At 44.9% G+C, this 23,593-nt stretch overlaps 1 protein-coding gene across 2 annotated transcripts in view; it reads left to right on the top strand.

Moving 5' to 3' along the window:
• The window catches only part of PPFIBP2 (PPFIA binding protein 2), a 153,790-nt gene that overhangs the window by 83,463 nt on the left and 46,734 nt on the right, over positions 1–23,593 (top strand). For both annotated transcript variants that reach the window (XM_005689726.3, XM_005689727.3), the window contains exons 4-6: positions 4,003–4,095; positions 8,090–8,203; positions 19,688–19,819. In XM_005689726.3, coding sequence (XP_005689783.2) covers positions 4,003–4,095; positions 8,090–8,203; positions 19,688–19,819 — 339 coding nt within the window. The remainder of the gene's footprint in view (positions 1–4,002; positions 4,096–8,089; positions 8,204–19,687; positions 19,820–23,593) is intronic.

A 23,593-nucleotide genomic window follows, 5' to 3' on the forward strand; every position in this document is an offset into this window, starting at 1 on the left:
GGCTTTTTAATGCCCTGATGATACTGACATTTTATAATCCAAGAATGATGCCAACAAGTGACTGAACTTATTGCTTAATTACTGGAAGACAGAATGCATTTATTCACTAAAGCTCAAATCCACACCTTTGGCTGATGAATGTTGGCATTCAACAAGGTGATTCTAAAGTAATCTTCTTGGCCCTGTTTTCTGATGCTTTCCAGGTTCTTCAAGTAGAAGTGGTGTTTTATCCTGGTCTGTGCCTGGTTAAGGCTTGTGTGCAGTTTTTCTGAGAGCTGTCAACCTTATGTGGAAGAGAAAACACAGGACTTTGAACTTTACCAAAAGCAAAGGATGATAATACAGCAGACTTCTGTCTGGGACATTGTCTCACTGCTGCTTAATACCTTTTAAAAACTTGCTGGAGAAGAACAGTGACTTTTGCACACTGTAGGAGAGGAAGATGCCCTGTTCCTCTAGAATGGTGACTTGGGTTGAGGGAAGGACTTTTCTGCCATGAGCAGCAGTTACACGGGCAGACTGCCAGCAGAGGACATGCCCCTCAGGTCTGCTGTGTGTGTGTGTCCTCAGTCGCTTCAGTCGAGTCCAGCTCTGAGACCCTATGGACTGTAGCCTGCCAGGCTCCTCTGTCCATGGGATTCTCCAGGCAAGAATAGTGGAGTGGGTTGCCATTTCCTCCTTCAGGAGATCTTCCTGACCCAGGGATTGAACCGGTGGTTCTTAGGTCTCCTGCGTTGGCAGGTAGGTTCTTTACCACTATGCCACCGGGGAAGCCACTCAAGTCCCCTAGGGGAGGAAAAAAGCTCCTAGAACTGCTCTTGTAGTTTCTCAAACAGTGCTTCTAGGTTTTGAAATGTATTTTAATTACTTGAGTATATATATTTTTGTAAAAAGCTCAAATATTGTGGTTAAAGTAAAAACCAGTCTTGACCAAACCTCCCAGTCTCAGCTATTCATAGCCCAGAAATTTCCCCAGAAGAGAGCACTGTTAAGGGTTGTTCTGTAACCTTCCAGACACTTGATTTATTTTCATGCATATATCAATACTTATGGAACTGGATAGTATTTTTTTTTAATATTTATTTTATTTGGCTGCACCTGGTCTTAGTTGCAGCATGTGGGATCTAATTCCCTGCCCAGAGATTGAACCTGGGCCTCCTGCATTGGGAGCGCAGAGTTTCAGCCACTGGACCACCAGGGAAGTCCCTGGATAGTATTTTTTCTAGTATCACACTGTATGATTCTTTGAATCTTGCTACTTTCACTATCCAGTATGTCTTTTATTTGTAGGATGGTTTGTAAATACTTGCCTCATATGTTAAGATGCTACAAGTTGTACATAAAATGGGTGAACCGTAGTGTTTTTTTTAATCCACTTCTCTATTAAAGAATACTGAAGTTCATAGAGCATTTTAAAATGTTATACTTTAAGTGAACTTTCATACAATCCCAATGTGTGAAACAAAATTTATACTGATCTGCTCCTCAGTTAAGCTATAACAGAGAGCTTACTAATTTAATATGTAGTAATTTAGACAAATAATCCATTTGTGCCTTGTCCGTACACTTTGCATGGCAGTTTCTTTCAGTGTAAAATTAGAATAAAAATAGCACCCAGCCTGGCGGGCTGCCGTCTATGGGGTCGCACAGAGTTGGACACGACTAAAGTGACTTAGCAGCAGCGGCGGGAAGAATTAAATGAATTCGTATATGGAAAGTGGTCTCAACAGTGCCTGGCGCGTGGTGATCTCTGCCTTACTGCCTGCTTTGTGTATAGAGCACAGTGCTTGGCCCACATTGTATTAGTTTCCATGGAATTGCTTCAATCTCTGGCCCATGAATTGACTAACCTTTGACCTATTTGAGAGCATCGTAGGAGAGCAGTGAATTTTCTGCTTGGCTCTGTTTACTGTGAGGCTATCCCCATGAACACTGTTCATCCTACTACACAGAGTCTCTCTGTGAAAAGAAGGGAAGTTTCTCCCTTCCTTAGGAAGAGTTGTGCTTCTCCTAGAGTCACCTGGAGTTTCTCATACTCATCTGTGCATCTTTTAAGTCAATTGTGCTTCCATTTTCCCATTGGCTGCTAGAGTGGATTCAGATCTTTTTTTTTTTTTAATCTACTTCTATGACTCTGTGGCATGCAGTTTGTGTATTAACTGAACTTACGATGTCAACTTCCTGACCTTTTTGTTTGTCAAGTAGCTGCTGCTCTGGGTGATTGTGGGGGTAGATCTTTCACTGCATGGGCACACCGCTCCGTCTGACGGAGGCCCGGGTGGTGAGGCAGCTTACTGCAGTCTTGTGGAAGCAGCCTTCCCTTCGCCTCCTGTGGGACAAGTGGCAGCTGCCAGTGTAGGGTGGCCCTGTGCGCGTGCTGACTTGGGCACTGGGTTTGGACAGGCACAACTTCACTTGGATGCCTGGGTCCTTTCCATTTTTTCCTTCCTCTGAAAATCGCCATCATGTGAGTTCTTGGACATGGAAGCAATTGACCTGCTGTTAAGAGCTATTTTCCTCTCTTGTTAGGTTCTGAGAAAATGTTGGTTATAATTGTCTTTGGATACTAGTCAGTGTTTGACCATGGGATGACTGGAATATTGATTAATGGAATAATAATAAACTGCTATCAACACAGAGACGCCTTTGGTGCTTGTCAAGCCCCTTTGTTTATGATATGAAAGAGCGTCCATAACAATGAACAAGGTGCAGGCTGGAGAGGGGCTGGAGGAAGAGGCAGTGGAAGGGCAGGGGTGCCCTGTCTGTCTGGCCTGTGTCTGGCACAGCCGCCCTGGGAAGTGGCCCCTGGGCTCGCCCTCCCACTGCATCTTCAACAAACAGCCCATCCTTCTCTCACAAGTGACACTCCGAGGCTTGAATAAAGAATTCTTGGTCCCTGTTCCTTTTTTAGAGCCAGGCCTGGCTTTGCCATCTGCCCTCACCTAGGCTGTGCACTGGGGAAGGGGCAGGACAAGATCAGGAAGGTGATGTCTTTTCTTAATGAAAGAGGATTGGAAAGTGCATTCTGAAGGTTGGAATGTGGTTCTGATTTGGGCCTTAAATTCATTGTGGAGGAAGGGTATGTGGGAGATGCCGGTCCAGTTCAGTTCCATTAGCAGCTGCCTCCCTCCTCCCTGCCTACAACCAGGGCAGACACACCCAGAAAGTGACTGCAGCTCCTGTCTCTAGCTCAAGACATTTTATAAGATTTGCCTCTCTTCTGCTGTATCAAACCTCCTTCACCTTTGATTTCCATGGTTTCTGGCTTTGTATTTCCTGTGTTTTCCTTCTGCTTGGCCCTAGAGATCCCTCTGGCTGTCATTTGGGTTCTTCTCAAGACGTTTTATCTTGGCTTTCTCTTCTCAGCTCTAGCACTGCAACTCCAGGTGCCACCCTGGCCGGCACAGCCCTTATTGAGGGGTGGGATTGTCCATTTCTGGAAGGGAACATGTGAGTGGATGAAGAGCCTTGCAGTTGGCATCCCTCATCCTTCATGCTCTCTGCAGTGTTCAGGATGGGTCTCCACGCTGTAAGTTGTGTCTCGGCTTTGGAGAACCCTGGCAGGAGAGTCAGGAGAGGAGGTCTGTTCCGGAGTTGTTCCCATATGGTTCCTCGGTGAATGGTATCAGCTCCCTGGTCTCCTCAAAGAGGCGGACCCTTATTGCTGTTGGTGCAGCTGGCAGGCTGTGCCTCCAACCAAACCAGACCCAACACGCCCAGTCATGTCAAGCACCGCCGGGTCTGGAGTTCCATGAGAGCCTCTCTAGCCAAAGGTGAGGTCATTCAGGGGGTGGTTTTGCCAACTTTCATGGCACACCTATCGCTGGCATCTGGTCTGGTCCTTGTTGAAATGGTTTCGACATCCTGTGGTTTCCTGTTGAGGTGAGTTGTTTTGCGTAGATAATCAGTGAAACTGTCCTCACCAGTTGCATACTTCATTTGGAAGTTGGTAAGATGTTTTGTCAGCCTTTTAAGTGTGTGTGTTTTTCATTTTCCCTTTAGTCCCAGGTAAATCACCACAGTGCTGCCGGTAATGAAACGTACCAGGAACGCTTAGCACGCCTAGAAGGAGATAAGGAGTCCCTCATATTACAGGTGAGTCCTTTCTGGTGGGAATCACTTTGTTCTGTTACCTCCAACTTCCACATTGCAGTAGCTTCTTTAAGTGGGAGGGAAGTACTAAGGGTTTTCTCTGTGGGGTATCTCCTGTTCCCAGAGTGTATGTTTCTCAAAAGACTTTTCCTGAAACAAAGCAGAAAGTAACTGGGGACACAGTTTAACTCTGACCTTGGCTTTGGGAGGCTGTGAATGGATTCATTTATTTATCACGGGTGGGCTTCTGTCTATGGGGTCACACAGAGTCGGACACGACTGAAGCGACTTAGTAGCAGCAGCTGCATGAGAGTACTTGCCTCTATGCACTGGAAGCTCTATGACCAGGCTGATTAAATGGGGCCCTGTCCTTCAGGAGTCTTGCAAAGGAGAAAAGATGTGTCCCCATGGCACTAGTAAAATAAAGCCTCTTTAAAAGCCCCAGGATGGATGCTCATAGGATCAGTCTCAATTCATCTGAAGTTGGATCCAAGCTGATCACTTTGAGCCCAATCCCCCTGGAGCTGTTAACATGGGTTAATAAGCCTTTGGCGACTCTCTTACTTTGAAGAAAAGTGAAAGTGAAAGTTGCTCAGTCATGCAACTCTTTGCAACCCTATGGACTATAGTCGATGGAATTCTCCAGGCCAGAATACTGGAGTGGGTAGCCTTTCCCTTCTCCAGGGGATCTTCCCAACCCAGGGATAGAACCCAGGTCTCCCGCATTGCACGTGGATTCTTTACTTTGAAGAAAGGAACTCCAAAACTTTTCAGAAACAAAGAGTCAAAGATAGTTTTGGGTCTGAAAACTTGCTTCACTTTCTGAAAAGCTGAGTGCTGTTCACGCATCAGACACTGTGACTGATGATTCGGAGAATAATAAGACTAATATCCTAATCCCAGTTCCTAAAAAACTTGGAGGTTGGTGATTAAGACTGATAGTGGAACAGAAGGGAGGGGCAAGTGTAGGATTCTGGGCCTCTCCCTAGACTATGGGCCTCAGCTTAGAGCGCTAGAGTTGGCACTAATGTTTAGAGGCTACAGTATGTTTGGCTTTTTCACTTCTATTTTACCTTATTTCTTTATTCATTTCACTTTATTTTATGAATGGAAGTATTGATAGAACATATTATTTTAGAAACTTTGGGACATCAAAAAGAATTTAACACGGCCGTTTCTTCCAGTCTTTTTATTTCTCCTGTCCTGCCCCTATTTTAAAAAATTAAGCTCAGGGCAAATATACAACTACACAATTTTGCATCCTAGGATTTTTTTTTTCTTCACTTCATTGATTTGTTTATTAAAAAATGTTTGCATGCCCACAACTCAGTAGACACTGGTTTTAGGTGCTGGGGAGGTAGCTGTGAAGAATATAGACAAAGTCCTTGTTCTCAAGCTTCCATGCATGTGTGTGTGTATGTGTGTATGTACAATAAACTAATTCACAAAATGTTTCCGGTGATGATAAATACTATGGAAGAAAATAAAGCAGGATAAGGACTGTGTAGTCAGCGAAGACCTCCCTGATAGGAGGAGACCTAAGGCACTGGGGAGGGAGCTCCATGGAGACTGGGAGAAGCACATTCCAGGCAGAGGAGGAGGTCCATCCAGCGCACACCCTGAGGTGGGAGTGATCTTGGTGTGTGGGAAGAACAGGAAGGGCCTGTGTGGCTGGAGCTGGTGACCATGAAGAAGCCGGGGAACTGCCTTCAGAGAGGTAGCAGGGGCCAGATTATATAGAGCAGTAGAGTGCAGATGTTTTGAGGGGTGTGTAATTTTAACCTCCATCCCAGTGACATGACTAATAAAAGTGTCCAATTTAGAATTTTGCTACAAACAGTAATGAAATTGCAAGCTATTGAACCAGGAACTTTCGTAGCTGAAATAAGACATTCCTATTTAGAGGACCTGGGAAGGAAATGGTAGTCCAATTCAATATTCTTGCCTGGGAGATCCCGTGGCCAGGAGGAGCCTGGAGGGCTACAGTTCATAGGGTTACAAAAGAATCAGACATGACTTAGCAACTAAACAACCACAGCAATTTAGAGGACTGTAGTTTAGTACAGAAGTACTCTCGTTGATAGTTTTAAAATCCCAAATTCTTGAATAATCCTTATTAAAATAATTCTAGCATAGTCGGGAAGCTGCTTACAAGAAAAGTCATAAGTGGATTGTTGTTGTTCAGCCCCTAAGTCATGTCCAACTCTTTGTGACCCCATGCACTGTAGGGTGTCAGGTTCCTTCGGGCCATTGTAGTGGTTTCTATTCCTCCAGGAGCTTGTGGACAGGCTGTCAGAGTTGCTCTTACGTGCTCACCACTGTTTCTAGAGGCTCCATGGAATGGACACGACCCCCAGCATGGGAGAGCCTTGCTTAATTCACAAGGCAGCTCAGCCAGACCCAACTCATTGGAGCCCTTGGTCCAGAATGTTCTCCTGGCTTTACCTGGACAAGAACAAGGGGAATCAGGACAAAATTTATTGCCTCCAGAATTAAAAGCAAATAAAACCAAAGTCTTTTATTAATATATCTTCCTTGGAATGTAACTAGCTTAGACTGAATATTCATGTTCAGAGTATTTGTAGCCCTGTGTATCTTGAGTCACATGATTAGCTGGGGTATAAGCTATAGGGGGCCAGAGACCATGCATTATTCTTCTGGGTACTCCGGTACATGACCCCACAGTTGGGTATAGACTCTTTAGGTGTCAGTCTTCACAGTAAGATTAATCACAGCATATCCTTCCCAAACAGAAACTCTGGGACCCAAGGAGCAAAGGCCACCCCTGGAATGCTACTGTTTTGAAAGTAGAGGAAGTAGTTGGAAAGGCCCAGACTGCTGATCATGTTAGGCGGCAAGGATAAGGTGCCCATTTTGGGATTATAATCGAAATGTTAGCACACCATGCATCAGCTCCAGGAATATATTTCAATAATTCATTAATCACTTAGGAACATAAAAATGAAAGGCTTAAAGCAGCCATATTCATTAAGATTGGTTCCTCTGTAAAAGGGAGGCTTATACTTCATAAAGTTTGTCTAAACACTCAAAGGAATTCGCACTAAGGCTCATCCTCCAGCTATCTTTCCTATACAGATTGAGAAATAATTTACCATCATGGATATGTAAATAGCGATGAGTCAACCATTGGTTAAAAACAAGGCTGTAGAGGATTTCGGTTTATCATTACCAGTACTTGATTTCTTTATTTTGGCAGAGGTTTCTTATGCGCTTTCTTCCTCTTTCTGCTCTGAGTCACCTTTTAATAACAAACAAGGAAAAGGGTCCTGAGGCTGTTTGCTGATAGAGAAGGCTGTGAAAATCCTCTCAATCTGTATTTTGGGTACAGTTTAAATGACTTATTGTAAATGGATTTTTATGAACTAACAATTCCAATAGACAGTCTCACTGTTCTTCAGAAAGACAGTTTTTTTTCCTGCTACTGTCTATGCAGTGTGGCTTGTATATATTTATGACTTAGAGTCATGTTTTGGCCTGTGAAGCGCAGAAGCCTCTCTGCAGCCAAGTGTTGTCAGTGCTAATACATGCCCTTTACGTCCCACATTCCTTAATTGCTTCAGAAGCCTTGCCTGATAGGTGAGCGGTCCTCACACCCTGATGAGAGGGGGAAGGTCATTGGCTCGTCTGCACAGAAGTTTGGATTGTGCTTCCACGTGAAGTGGCAGAAGCCCTGGCCAGCCAGCCGAGGCAGCCCTGTGGAGGCACAGGGAGCTAGAGTCTAGCCTGGAGGCCACTCTTGTGGCTGCTGGGTGTTTTCCCCCTGAGTCTGTCAAGAGCTGGAAATGTGACCGACCTTGTCAGGGTGGTGGCTGAGACTTCCCGGCCAGGTAAGAAAATAACCTGGGCTTCCTTCATCTAAGACATTTCCACCACCTGCCACGTGCCAAAAAGAACGGTCATTCTTCTCGCATCCAGAGCCAGTGGTGTGTGGGGAGCCAGTCCTGATCCTCAGCCTGTGCTTTATCTCTTGGGACAGGTGAGTGTCCTCACAGACCAAGTGGAAGCCCAGGGAGAGAAGATTCGGGACCTGGAAGTGTGTCTGGAAGGGCACCAGGTGAAACTCAATGCTGCCGAAGAGATGCTTCAACAGGTACGGGCGGGTGAGGCCCAGGGCCTTGGGTCCTGCCACTGCTCCTGTGCCTGAGCCCCTTTCTGGGTCCAGGTTGAAGAGCTCCCTGCTTCCTTTCCAGTCCGGCCTGCAGGGACGGTTGGACGCCCAGCTTGCGGTGTTTACACAGCCGGTGAAACCAGAGGGGGAGGGCGGGGAAGGGCAGGCCTGAGAGGAATAACCTGTTGGGCTGGTTCCACAGATCCTCAAGGTACTTTCTCCAGGCCTGGTTTAGTGAGGAGCTCCCCCTCCTGTTACCACGCCAACCACATGGGACATGCTGGCTAACTCCTCGTGACCAAGTAGTCCTCGGTTCTGGCACGGCCCTGCTACTGCCTTTGCCCTATGAGTGGCATCTGGGGTTTTCAAAAGTCGGTTAGCTTATTTTGCGCCTCTTTCCACCCTCACTCTTCCCCTACTTGCTCTGTGTGCCTTTCTTTGATAAAATTGATCACATTATTACATAAATAATATTTTAATGTAGTTTAATATGTATCAAAATGAAAAAAAATTTGCTGCTCTTTAACCATTCAAAAACATCTCTTTAATGTCTTCTTGTTTCTCATTGGCCCTTTTTGCTGTGTGTACATACGATATACAAAACATATTTGTACCAGAGATGTGATTTTGTTCTCAGATTTTCTATGCTTAACATCATAGAGGGAGTGGGGTTTTTTTTTTTTTTTTGCCATTTTTAAATGTTGCTGTTGTTGTCTTTACTATCACTTAAAGATTTTTTTTTTTTTGTAAAAATGTTATAGTTAATTGACTTCCTGAACAATCTGACCCCATTGTAAATAATGAGCAGCAGTTTGCAGGAAGAGGTGTTGAATTTTTGTTTAGTGTTTTCAGAATCTGTTGAGATGCTAATTAGAAGTTGTATTTCATGAACTAATGTGATATATCCAGTTAATAGGTTTCCTTAACTTGCGTTATTTTTGCATTTCAGTTATTTTGAAAAATAAACCATTACTGAAGTTCATGTGAGTACACTTTGTAGCTCTTGGTATAGTACCTGGCACATAAAATGTGCTCACTAGTTATTTAAAGAATGAAAGTCCTTCTTTTAAAATGAGTGGGTTCAATTAGAAGACTGCTTATAATCCTTTCCCCCAAGTTCTAACTTTGTTTTTTTACTGGTCAGCATAAAATTCAAATTATTTCTCTACAGAATAGTAATGAACACAGGCTTTGAATATAACCTCTGGTCTCAGGATAAAGTGTCTTACTTCCCAGGTATTTTTTAGCTTTGAGTGCATTTGAGTAACTTAAAAAATCAATATTTTTATGCAAATGTCTTTGTAGAAACTAGTTCCAACAGCTCTGAAACTGTTTTTAGTTTATCCTTTCACTGCTGATTAATAACTTACCATGTTTGTGGCTTCATTTGACTTTCTGTTTAAATTGTGTGCCATTTCTCTTGCTCATGTTCCCTGGAAATCCGAATGACAATAGGAGTTCTTTTTATTTTTAAAAGTTGAATCTTCCTTTTGAAGACTCAGGAAAAAAAAAAAAAGCCTGGTGGAAAAATCTCAAATAGCAGAAAAGCATTTTCACAGGAATGCATAGGATAACCCACTAGATTATATTTTCAAGAAGGCAGAAGGTGCAGTTCTGAGACGGGCACTAGGGAGGAAGATGACGGAATGCTGTAAAAAAAAAAAAAAAAGAACTTAGACGTAGTCCAGGAAAACTTGCATGTGGAAGGGGACGTGTCAGAAAAATGGCAGAAGGTTAATGTTTCAGGAAAGTTGTGACTGGTTACTCACCAGGCACATAATCGGAGGTTAGAAAATGGTCCATTGTGGTACCTGAGCTCTCTGACCACTGCCCTTCTGCTCATCCAGGCCCCCCTACGCCCCTCTCAAGACAACGTTTCTGCTTCCTTGTTGAGTCTCTGTACCAAGGAGTTTGATGTTGGCTCCCAGCCCCACCTCAGGGAGGTTGTCTTGTCCTCCTAAGCATTATCCCATAGACTGGATTTTAGACTTAAAAAAAAAATTATTGTTTTTCATTTTTGGCGGTGCTGGGTCTTCATTGGTGCACAAGGGCTTTCTCTGGTTGCAGCGAACAGAGGCTACTCACTGGTTGCGGTGCTCAGGCTTCTCGTTGTGGTGGCTTCTCTCGTTGCACAGCACAGGCTCTAGGGTGCAGGCTTAGTAGTTTCGGCTCTCAGACTCAGTAGTTACGGCGCACGGACTTAGTTCCCCTGTGGCATGCGGAATGTTCCCAGACCAGGGATCAAACCCTTGTTCCCTGCATTAGCAGGCAGATTCTTATCCACTGGACCACAAGAGAAGTTCAGTAGACTTTTTTAAAAAGTCGTAAGCTCAGCTACCCCTTTCATCATGTTTATATTCCAAATCTTCTTTCTTGTGTGCTGTGGGTGAGGTAGCAGTCATGTGGTTTGCACGTACCATAGGTGGATGTCTTGGCTTGATAGATTTTAGAAGGTAGTAGCTCTTACTTGCTCCCTCTGGGGTTGAAAGATCTTCCTGAACTTAACCAAGTTATTTTAATGCCCATAACTTTGACCATGTTCTCTCAGTCCTTCAAGGGTAAAATGAAAGCAGTGTGCTAAGGTACTCCTCTCCTGGAGGATTCTGAGTTCAGTTCTTATGGGGCCTCTGAGGCATCGCTCCCACTTGTGTGTTTGCTGGGCTTGGTGGTGCCTGAACTGGAGATGGTTGGGTTGCCAGCTCTAAGTCCCACGTTGAATGTTCTGCACGTGCTAATGCTTCTCTGAAATCTGCTTGATGCTGTTTGAAAAGATGCTTAATTATTGCACCACAGTGCTGATGTAATGCCATCTATAGCTTGGAGTGTGTACATAAGTGTCCTCTTAATTGGGGACAGGCAGAGACTTGCCTGATGTGACTGTGATATCCTGGGCCCCGGGCTCATGGTAGAAGCAGGCATGACTCATGTCTTTGAGGCAGAAAATGGACACAAACAATTGCCTCCTTCTGCCAGCCCTCGAGACCATTCTTGCCTGAGCCAACCTGGCCTCCTGTTAAAGGCCCAGGAGCTCTGAAGGAGCATGGGGCCTGCTGACTGCACATGGACACTGCTTCCCTTGGAAGTGCATTCCTAGCCGCCCTGCCCTTTGAACAAGTCCTGTCTGAAGTGGTAGCTGACCGCCCGTGGATGCCCAGTATTGCTAGATATTCCAGTTTTCACAAGAAGCTGGGAATTCACATATAAGGATTTAAAGATTGGTCTATTTAACATCTTACTGACCAGAGACATATTAATATGTCTTTTGTTACCTGAATGTTATTGACCGGAGTGTTTCAATATTATTCACTAACATAACAAATCAGCTGCAGCAGGTATTAGTATCTGTAAAAATCCCCAATAATGTGTTAAAAAAAATAATGGCAGCCAATTTAATGGCAACCAATGGGAAAAAGAAAAAAAGTTTGAACCACACAATATTTACCATCAGGCTAAACCTGGCCCATGGACCTCTGATCTTGATTCCAGACTTGGCCCCTTGGGCCAGCTGGAAGACCACTGTTGAGGCAGGGTGGACTTATGGAAACCCATACTCAACCACGTAACCCAAACCCTGTGCATCCATGAGCTCCAAACCCCACTGTGCTGTCTCTCCCCACAGCTGTTCTCCTGACCACTGTCAGCCTCCCTCCAGGAGCCCAAGAGGGAGGAAGTTAGTTTCACACCTGACTTGTGAGCCAAGGACCCCTCAGCCTGGTTTGGCCTACCCCCTCTCCTAAGTGCTGATCTCTTTGTTGTTGTTCAGTCACTAAGTTGTGTCTAGTTCGTTATGACCCCATGAACTGCAGCACGCCAGGCTTCCCTGTCCTTTATTATCTCCCAGAGTTTCCTCAAACTCATGTCCATTGAGTCGCTGATGCCATCCAACCATCTCATCCTCTGTTATCCCCTTCTTCTCCTGCACTCAATCTTTTCTAGCGTCAGGGTCTTTTCCAATGAGTCAGCTCTTCTCATCAGGTGGCCAAAGTATTGGAGCTTCAGCATCAGTCCTTCCAGTGAATATTCAGGGTTGATTTCCTTTAAGATTGACTAGTTTGATCTCCTTGCTGTCCAGGGACTCTCTCCAGCACCACAAATTGAAAGTATCAACTTTTCAGCGCTCAACCTCCTTTATGGTCCAACTCTCACATCTGTACATGACTACTGATCTCTTAGCTCTCATCTGTTTTCTTCTACACACTTAACCATCTGGTCTCCAGAAAGGGAGAGCATGAAGACTTATAGGGATAGACAAGTGAACCAGGACCAAACCGAATCAGCACAGAGACAGGGCTACGTGAGATACACATAGATTATGGATACGTTTGAGGGCAAAATACTTCTTATCTGTAGTCTGTTGAAGAACATAGGGTGGAAACAGAGCATCCATAAATACCCCTTAGGACTGATAACACCTATTCTTGTATGGTCTCTGACTCACTGAGCATGTCTAGATTCCCCAGGGAACCTTCCCCATTAGGAAGAAACATTTCCCAGGAAATGTACAAGTGGGTCTTCAAAGGGCCACAGCCTGAGTCTATTTTCACTGGTCTGAGTATGGAGCCCACAGGGCTGAGATTTGCCCCTTGGTTCCTTAAGCAGGTCATGAAGTCCCTGGTGGCTTTTTCTAGAGTGGCCTCCGTGGGTTCTCTGGGAGGTTCCTCTGCCTCTGATTGCTGACCCTTCTCCAGAGGGTGGTGATTTCAGGGAAGAAGCCAGTGCATTCAGTGGAGATGAGCTTTCATACAGAGCTGGCAGCCAAAGGGAGTACTTTCCAGAGACTGGCCATCAGCAGATGTAATCAATGTCAAGAACAGAAGCCATGTTTAGTGCCAAGAAGAAGAAAGGATATGAAATCCGAGGTGGGAGGAGGAAAGCCTGCAAAGCTCCTTGGAAGACACAGTCCAGCTTTGGGGAAACTGGAAGGCCCCCTGGCTCTGTTTCAGTCCTCCTACCTGACCTGGAGCTCCAGGCATCAGGTAACCTCATTTGTATTGGCTGCCTTTTAGGTGAGGTGTGTGCTATGCTTAGTCACTCAGTCATGTCCTACTCTTTGCGACCCCACAGACTGTAGCCTGCCAGGCTCCCATGTCCATGAGGATTCTCCAGGCAAGAATACTGGAGTGGGTTGCCGTGCAACTAATTTAAATGAAAATTAACCCAGGGATCGAACCCATGTTTCCTGCATTGCAGGCAGATTCTCTGCCCTCTGAGCCACCAGGGAAGGTGAGAGATGGAGAATGACAAATGGAGGGGGTTTGGAATCTGCAGACATGACTTTCTGCAGATTTAACACTTGAGCTTGATCTGGATAAGTCAGTGAACCTATGTTCTTATTTATAGAGACTGAGGATGACAGTGTGGACTCTGTTCTGCCCACCTCTTAGAGCTGTAGTACAGTTCTTCCAGTTTTGTAAAAACTGGACCATCGCATAATGGCCGGGAGAGTGAGGGACCCAGGCTCAGCTCCAGCCCCTGAATTGAGTGAGGGACCAGTGTGCCCAGATGTGTGAACACAGCAAAGCGTCGTCAGCACCCAGTTCATAAATTCCTAAAGAGCACCTTGAGGGAGGTATTTCTGCCTCAGAAAGGACATTAAACAGAGCTATGCACATGCTCCTGTGGGAACACAAATCTGTCCAGGGAGACAGGGCACTTGAGTCATGAGTGAAGAAAACAGGGATTTGCGGTTGTTCCCTAAAACTCCCCGTGGGAGATTCATGAGGCAGACGACCACTTTTCTCAGGTTTATCTCATTTGCTGTTGAATCTCCAGACCACAGCGTGAAGTAGGTGCTTTACCCCTTTTCACAGATAAAGTAAAGGGACTGAGGTTCAGAGAGATGATTTAGTTAGTGGGGACTGAGTCAAATCCAGCTTGAGTACGAGCCCCTCTCCCTGAAAGAGACTTCCTGGCAAGGCCTTGGCCTCTTACCTCAAGGGGCAAAGGGACACATTTTTCCTTTCAAGTCTTTCCATGGCCCGAACTCTCATTCTGGTTTCAGGTTGCCAGTCTGGCTACAGCCCTCCATCATTGGCCAGTAAGTCCCTGGGTCAGGTTCCACGCTTAAAGATGGAGGTAATTGCTTCAAGATGTGGCCCTTTAAGGAGAGTCTAGTTGAAAGGCAAGCTCTTTTTATCAGCCCCACTCAGACTCTGAGCTTTGGAAAAAGGAAATGACCGTTTGCTCTGAGAGGGAAGCTTTTTTTTTCATCTCCAAGAAAGGAGATGTATTTGCCCTTCTGGAAGAGATTACTGGTCGTGGTGAAGTGAGGGGGGTGGGTGATAATTTTATTCATTGGTTTTCTCCCTAAAGTTTCATTATCCAGTTTCATGGCCCTTCATAGTAAGAAACACAAACCACCCTCGTCTCATACCACCCTCTGTTTATCCCCTGCCTTCTCTCATTTATACAGGCAGCCTTGAAACAATCAGGAGAGCAGACATTATGAAATCGTAGCCTCTCATCAGCCCCCTGCCTGCTCATACTGCCCCCACCCCACTCATTATAGTAGCTGTATGATTGGGATAGATCCCAGCAGAATCCCACCCTGTGGGTCTGAGTAGGTGCCAAACCTTCTGGACAAATAGGCTGGACCCAGAAATCACTCCAGTCTTGGGGATGGGCGCTCAGGATCCAAGAATGTTATTCTTAAAGGGTAACCAGGATAAAAGAAGCTAGCAAATGACAGGAAAAAGGAAAAAAGAAAGGTCAGGGAAATGGAAAGGGAAGATGGAGTTACACTGATGAGAGGATTCAGGGTGAGTCAGTGGGTAGAGAGCTGAGAAGTGAAAGTGTGGGCATTGGTCCCCGGAGCCAGGACGGCTTCTGTATTCTGCCCGCTGAAGGCCGAAGCCAAGTTGCAGGCGTGCAGACGTTTTCTTGAGAAGTAACGGGAAGATGAGGAAGAGGCAGCAAGAGTAGATTATTCTGTTCAGGGCTTGGCTGTGAGGGGAAGAAGGGAGTGGAGAGAGAAAGAGAGCCAGTGTTCGCACTCACACCGCACACAGAGTATGCCTGCCCAGTCCAAGCACTAGGGAGCTGACGGTGGTCGCTGGAGGGGAAGGAGGTCAAGAGGGAAGTTTCTTTCAAATGTCAGAAATTTGATCATGTTTATAGCCTGAGGGATGGAGGCTGATGGTGAGGGAGAGATTAAATGCCTGTCAGATCCAGATGATTAATGGCCCTACCCTAGAGTAGCCCGGACTTGGTGGGAACTTCCTCTAAAGGCAGTACAGAGGTGAGGGAGGGCCCAGGTCCCTGAGAGCAGGCTTCACTCTGCTCTACCAGCTAGAGGGAGAAACAGAACCAGGACTTAGAACAAAGCCCAATGCTACTGATTAACCAGGGAGTAACCTGAGTCTTCGTTCAAGCTGAGAGAGGATGGCGTGGAGGACTGTTCAGCCACAGGAAGGTGGGTCAACTGGGGCAATTCAGAAGAAAACCCTGGAATCTATGTGTCTTTTAACACATGCTTTTACTGTGCAACCTGGAAGCTTACTGGGCTCGGGAGCAGTTCTTTTTTTTTTTTTTTAATTTACTTATTTTTTAATTGAAAGATAATTGCTTTGCAGAATTTTGTTCTTTTCTGTGAAACTCGGGAACAGTTCTTAAGATGGTAGAGCCTCACAGAGGTTCTGATGGTTGCTGCGTTCAGTCATGTCAGGCTAGCCTCAGAAAGGAGTTGTGGGCTTGCTTTCTCTGGGACATGATTCAAGAGAGAGAAATGAGGGCTTCCAGGAAACTTTGAAACAGAAGGATGTAAGTTCAATGACTGATCAGATGATCTTTAAGAATCTTTTCAGTAAATACGAGGGGAGGTTATTTGAGGAGAAGAGGGGAATAGGGTGGGGTTTAGAGCTCAAAGAGAATGGAAAAGATTTGGAACAATCTCTGAAAGAAACCAGCCAGAGAAGAATACAAGTTTTGCCAGGCAGTGTTGGAATATCAGCTGTAATTAGATAGAGTAAATTTGTGTGGAAACAAATTGGCATCATTAAGTGACTTTTACCAGCAGTTCTCAGGCCATGGGGAGTGGAAACATAGGCAACAGTCTGAGGTTTGGCACGGACTGGGCACTGGTGAAGCAAACACTTCAGACCTAGGGGCAAGAATGAGTTGGAGGGAGAATTTTCTGGTGCAGAAATGGCACAATGGAGATGACAAGCCTTAAGGTATACGGTGGCTGTGGAGGCAAATACTGCATAAAGGAAGTTGATAAACTAGGAAAATAAGGAGTTATTAAGTAACTAGTAGCCACAGAAGTCAAAATTAAAGATGATTTGAGTAAATAAAAGCGCTAGTTGAAAGGTCAGAGTATTGTGGCTAGAGGAGAGAATTTCAGAGTTGAAGATTTTAGAAGCAAAACACATACATTCTGGATCAAGATGAGGGTCAAGTAGTAGCTTAGATGGTAAAGAATCTGCCTGCAATGCAGGAGACCCAGGTTCAGTCCCTGGGTTGGGAAGATCTCCAGGAGAAAGGAATGGATACCCACTCCACTATTCTTGCCTGGAGAATCCCATGGACAGAGGAGCCTGGCGGGCTACAGTCCATGAGGTTGCAAAGAGTCAGACATGACTGAGTGACTAAGCACACACATGATAATTAGGATAGAGGTCGTAGTACACAACAATGGCTGGAGACTGTGCTGGGCTTGGAGATGAGGAGGTGGAGCTGGGCTGGGATAAGACTGGTGAAGGCTGATTTTGAGTTCAGGGACTAGGATGGTACTTCTCAATATAAATGACAAAGACTGGGATGATGATAATGAAAGAGGGAAGCACATGCTAATAGATGCAAGCTAGGAGAGAGTAGGTAGAAGTTTTACTAACAGTAGACCATGTGAAATTAAGCAACCCCAGGTTTCTAATTAAGACTTTGGTGTGTCTAATTGAAATGTCCACTTGGAAGGTTAGTATGACCAATCAGAATACTGCCATTATCAATTGGAATGCTATTGGAACTTTAATGCAACCAATTTGAACATTATCCTTGTCAACTTTAACATTGGTATGACCAGTTACAACTTGGCATTTAAAACAGCCAGAGGGATTCTGGCAATAAAGGAAGCAGAGTAGATTCTTATCTTTAAAAGAGATGCCTTATGAAGCTTTTTTGAATCCCACTTGTCTTGGTAGGATTGGGTCAAGATATTGTATATTGGGTCAATATCTAGGTCAAGATATTGTCTTATATCTTGACCGCTAGTCAATAGACGACTGCATAAACACCATCTTAAAAGACTCAAGCACTCCACAGGAGCTGTGTTTTTAACTCTCCTGTCCCTAGGCCTTGGCATCTGATAGTTGAACAAATGATTGAAGTCTCATGGAAGAAAACTGTCTCAGTTCTCAGCACTCCAAAGCAATTGTTATTATCCTATGGATCTGGACTTCTAGAATCATCCATTTTTCCTTTTGCGCTGCTGGCTGGGAAATTCACACACATTGTACTTAATCTCTTCAGTTCATTCACCCAGTCATGTCCGACTCATTGCAACCCCATGGACTGCAGCACACCAGGTATCGCTGTCCATCACCAACTCCCAGAGTTTACTCAAACTCATGTCTTTCATGGTGATGCCATCCAACCATCTCATCCTCTGTCATCCCCCTCTCCTCCTGCCTTCAATCTTTCCCATCATCAGGGTCTTTTCCAGTGAGTCAGCTCTTCGCATCAGGTGGCCAAAGTATTGGAGTTTCAGCTTCAGCATCAGTCCTTCCAATGAATATTCAGCGCTGATTTCCTTTAGGATGGACTGATTGGATCTCCTTGCAGTCCAAGGGACTCTCAAGAGTCTTCTCCAACACCCCAGTTCAAAAGCATTAATATAGATAATATTGATCATCGATAAAGAATAGAACTTTAGGGTCTGAGTTTTATGCCAGAAGCCACTCTGGCTTCATCTTCTTTCCTTACCTGATTTAATTTTTACAGTTTATTTTTTAACTTGAATTGTCTATTTGCAAACTGCCTCAAGTAGATGAAAGGACCAATAAATCTTGGGCTCGTTTCTTCGTCTTGAAATAGGGATGGTAATGTTGACTGCCTAGTCCCTGGGTGAGGGTTTGTTGAGACAATATATGTAAAGCACCCAGCTGTGTTGAGCACAGAGGAGGTACTCAGTGAATCTGTGTCCACCCACCCCTGCTCTCAACACTGGGCTCCCTTATCTGGCTAACTCCTCATGACCAAGGGGCCCCACCTTTGCCCTGTAAGCCAGTTTCACATCTGGCTGGCTCAGGAAGAGCTGGCCTCCTCAGCCCAGTGCAAAGCTCATTTTGCTGAATTCTTTGGGTTCTCGATACTTACTCTCTCAGGTTAGCAAATGGATGGTTTGTAGCCTGGCTTTCAGTGATACTAACAGTCTTTGGCCTAGGAAATCATCTTGTCCAAGTTAAAATCTATGTCTCGTGTGGTTTGGTTTTATGAGTTGAAGACAATTCAGAATACATTTGTGGCTGTAGGGTCAGATTGTTGAGCTCACCATTCTTGTACTAGGGTTGGGTTGCTTAAGATGACACAGAAAGTTCAGACCATGGCAGGATGCCCTTTCCACCTGCTCATGTCAGTGGTTGCCTTCCTAGGGCCTCTGAGGGCCGTATCGTAGTCTCCTTGCCAGGACTTGTGTGTCCAGTGTCTGTCGGGTGGCAGGATTTGGGATCTTGTGGAACATTGCCTTTTTGCCCATGGAGAGATGTTACCCCTGGACTGTGGGAGGTCCGCCTGGCTTTTGAGACCCTTCATAATTCCTAGTAGTGCTAAGCAGGTATTTCGCCTATCACCTTTGTTTTTCATCTTATTTATGCTTATTAAGTGCATGCGTTAATGGCAGGTTGTTATCTGCTACTGTTTTAGACTTGGCAGGACTACTAGGAAAGATACATATCACAGAAGATTATACTATAACCATTCAGTAAATAATCACCGAATATCTGCTTTATGTCCTAGCTCCCTTCTAGGTTCATTGCTGCGAGGTCTTAACAGTGAGATGTGTGGAAGACTGGGCTGAATATTGAACTAAGCCCAGGAGATGATATGGAGACTTTGGTTTTGAAACATATATTATTAACATTAGCTTGTTTTTTGTTTGTTTGTTTATTTTGGTGCAGAGAATCTGCTGCCTTTGCTTTAAAAATAGACATGGAGAAATTTTGTTCTCTGAGCCAACCCATCTATTTTTCTCTAACCTGGAAATAATGAATAATTTTTCTCTAACCTGGTTTCTATGGACAAATGTGTTTTCTTGAGAAACATAGCTCACATTGACTCTCAGAGCACAGAGGATAGCATCAGGGACTGTGCAATCCCTGAGGACCCACCATCAACCCAGGCCTGTTCCAGTGTGACTCACATGTTACGGTTTCAGTGTACAATGTAGAGACTGTCTTATGTGCTATGCATGGAGTTACAGTTGTTCCTACTGCTATGGAGGTTTGTGATTTTGAGATCTGTTTTTGCCTGCAGGAGCTACTAAGTCGTACATCTCTTGAGACCCAGAAGCTCAATCTGATGACCGAAGTGTCTGAGCTGAAGCTCAAGCTGGTGGGCATGGAGAAAGAACAGAAGGAGCAGGAGGAGAAGCAGAAAAAAGCAGAGGTGAGTGCAATAAAGCACCCATACTGTCCTAAGCTCAGATCAGGGGAAGCTATCCTAATGTGGCCTCAGGCCATCTGGTCAACCCCAAGCCTGACAGCCACTGAGTGCCAGAAACATCTATGCATCAGAGACTCAAGTGATCTGTTAATACCAAGTTATCATGTTTTGCTGTGGCTGCAGATTTCAGCAGTGCCCAAACCACCCCATTTTGGCTCTAGGCTTTATCCTACCTCAGGCTGCTGGCAAGGATGGAAAGGCAGACAAGACTCAGAGGGGCATAAGAGTTCTTCTGCGAGAGATGACCATGTGCTGGGATGGCCACTGTCATTGTTCATGGAGTCTGGAGACATCCTTTAATATGCATTTCAGTGACCCAGTTGCAACCCCTAGATTTTGTGTTTCTTTTCTCCTGATGGCTCCTGTGGGTGAGCCTGTACACAGGCTTTCTCTTAGAGAATGTTTTCCTGTGACTTGTTTTGGTTTTGTTTTCTCAGGCTTCATACGCCATTGATTGGAGCATCCACCTTCTGTGTGTCTCTACCCACAAGCCTCTCTATTCGTATACTGTGCATTCTGAGAAGTGGCACTGTGAGATGTGACGAGAAGAGTAGCCTTTAGGTTTAGAAATGCTTTGGCTCAATTAACTGACCTAACTGATTAATACCTCTTTGAATTTCAGCAAGTTAACTACTTAATCTCTCTGAACTTCCATTTCTGTATCTGGAAACTGGGTAATTGTCTTATGAAATCAGAAAAAAAATAACAAAAGTTAAGTGTGTATCGTATGATCTGGCATCCTTGCTTCCATTAAGGCATATCTAAAATCTAAAGATGGACATTGTTCCTTTCAATTAAGCACAAACATCATTGTCCCCTGAAACCTGGCACATTTGTGTTTACTGGGTAAATGCTGGCGATGGAGACACTGCTAATATGTGGGGCATATTCCTTGTGTTGCTTTTGAGAACATGCTCATTAGTAAGAAGTATAGTTTCCAAAAGAAAATTTATCTCCATTAAGCTGAGGACACTATCTTCCAGGGATTAAGAGTACACGCTCTTGAATCAGATCTCTTGGCTGTAATCCAAGCTCAGCTACTCCGTAGCTCTGTGATCTTAGAAAAGTAATTGAACCCCCGCCCCCAAACCTGTGTTTCTTCTTCTGTGAAATGGAGATTAGTAATACGATTTGCTCAGTTGTTCTGAGGACGGAAGGACATCATGTGTATGCATAGTCCTTAGCACAGTGCTGGATAGCAAGCTTTTATTAGTTACTGCTGATTGTGTTGTTGAGTGCGCTACATTATTGACCTACTGCAGAGTTCACACAGACTGAAAGCCTCTCTGTGTGAAGTGTCAATTGAGTAGACTATACTTCTTCAGTGTCCAGAGAGAAGCAACTGCATTTTCTCCAGATTTAGAGTTCTTTTACCATTATTTCAAGACATGTGACCACATGTGGATATACATTCAGGCTTGGGGGCAGAAGACTTAAAATCATAGAGACCAAAACCACGGAAAGAAGGAAGGAAAAGAAACGAAAGAGAGGGGGGCTATTAAGTCATACAACTGGAACAGTCTAGGGTTTCAAAAGCTGATCACATTAGATCCAGTTGGCTTTACCATGTCGTTAGAAATCAGGTGTAATGTCTCATTTGTTCTTGGCTTCCCAGATGGCTCAGTGGTAAAGAATCCACCTGCCAATGTATAAGGTATAACAGATGCCAGTTAGATCCCCGGGTTAGGAAGATTCCCTGGAGAAGGAAATGGCAACCTGCTCCAGTATTCTTGCCTGGAAAATTCTGTGAACAGAGGAGCCTGGCGGGCTACAGTCCATGGTGTTGCAAAGAGTCGGACATGAGTGAGCATGCATGCACCAGCTTATTCTCAGGAAGGCTCTCCCACGTGTGACGAAGGTGGCCAAAGTTAGCCTTAGATCCGACTATAGTGGCCTCTGCAGAGAGAGAGTTTCTCTTTCAAAGGTTCCCCAGGATTGCATCTCACTGGGCTAGTTTCGCTCAAGTGCTTTGTTCTGAACCAGTCACTGTAGTGGATGTGGGCCTTAGAGAGTCAGTTCATGGCAACAGAATGCTGGGTTAGCACTGAGCTGGATCAGTTCAGCTCCTTTCTGGAGAAGGAAGGGGAGCCCCCACTTCTAGGCCACGTACCACTAATGCAGTCATTTTACTGTTTGCTTTATTTTTTCTTTTCTGAAGGATTATTTTTCAGTCTGAGTTTTTGTTTTTGTTTTCCATTAGGCTGTTCATATATGGGGCACCATAAGCCCTAAGCCCCTGGCCTCAGTTCTACCAGATAACAGCCCTTCCCAGCTGCTAGTACAAGCATTAGGTTTCCTTCCACGTGGAGGAATTTTTCAGGCCGTTGAGCTTGTGATATTCAGTGACCAGCCCCCTGACCTGAAACAACTTTCTCATTCTTGTAATTGAACAGGGTCTTCGCTGGTGTGTTCAGACCCAACACTACCGTCTGTAACTCTCTGGAGCGTCTGAGGCTCAGAGCCATGCAGAGGGCTGCTTAAGCTGCACTATTGTCCTGTGCATGAAGGTGTTTATTTTGTGTGAGATGTTTGGCCAGCTCAGGTCACTGAGGGCGTAGTAACATGATTAAAGGGAATGTTGCTTCTCATCCTATGCTGCTGCTGTTTTTCTAGTGAATGTACTTAGCCTAAGGCCTGATTGCTTACAGTTTGAAAGAGGCAAGCCTTTTTTTTTTTTTTTTTTTTTTTTCTTTTTTCTTTTGAGGTAGCCAGATCTGAACAAACTTTCCCTGTGCAGCTCAGGATTTATCCTAAGCCAGTATCCTGCTGCCCTATAGTCAGTATGGAAGTGATTACAAATGTTCACATATAAACCCGAGGACTTTGAGGAGTAGGTTTCCTGGTAAACGAATACAATCCTGACAGCCAGCTCACTCAGGAGTCGCTGGTGACCCTTATGAGACGGGGGTGAATACTGGGTTTCCTGTTTACTGTCCCTTTTCTTCTGAGCCTTTTGCGGTGGTTCTGGGTCATTTCAGGGGACCCATGTTTGGGTCTGTTAGGTTTATGCCTGAAAAGTAGGATGATAGGAAAAGTGACCAGTGCGAAAAGTGATAGATACCACAATTGGGAGGATGGGACATGAAAGAAAGCGATCCAGAGACAAAGGAAAACCTCTGAGTTGCGCCCCTACAGAGTTATGGCCCTTGGAGAGATCTTCCTTGGAGAAGGGCATCTGGCTTCCAGCACTGGGTATGCAGGGAGCCTGCAGCTGCATCCCCTTCTGCGTGTTGTACCAGAGCAGCCTTCCAAAAGGGGACCAGGGACCCAGCGTGTGCTGGGAAATGGAGTCACCGGATGGGTCAGGAATATCAGAGAGAGACCCAGAAACAGTCTCTAGGATTTCCTGGCAGAAAATGGAATGTCTTATAGCACAGATGCTGTTGTCATGCTCACTTTCTCTCTATGGGTGGGACTTTGGAAAGGAAGGGTTCTGATTTCTGAACTGGGGCAATCAGAATGATGGACTTGGAGTACAGAGCAAAGGCTGAGATGATTGTGTTTGCTCCGAGAGGCGCTAGCCTGACTTAGGAGAGTTTTACTATTCTTGTTTTTATTTTATGTATTTTATTTTATTCACTCATTTTTATTTGTATAGGGAATATACTCCAACAATTCATAAGGTAAGAGTTCAGAAAGGTATATGCAGCAAAATCTCTTCTTCCCCGGCCAGCAGGCAGGTGCCAGTGTTGTCGGTTTGTTTTGTATCCTTCAGAA

Source organism: Capra hircus, chromosome 15, assembly GCF_001704415.2.
Source record: "Capra hircus breed San Clemente chromosome 15, ASM170441v1, whole genome shotgun sequence".
Lineage (NCBI taxonomy): Eukaryota > Metazoa > Chordata > Mammalia > Artiodactyla > Bovidae > Capra > Capra hircus.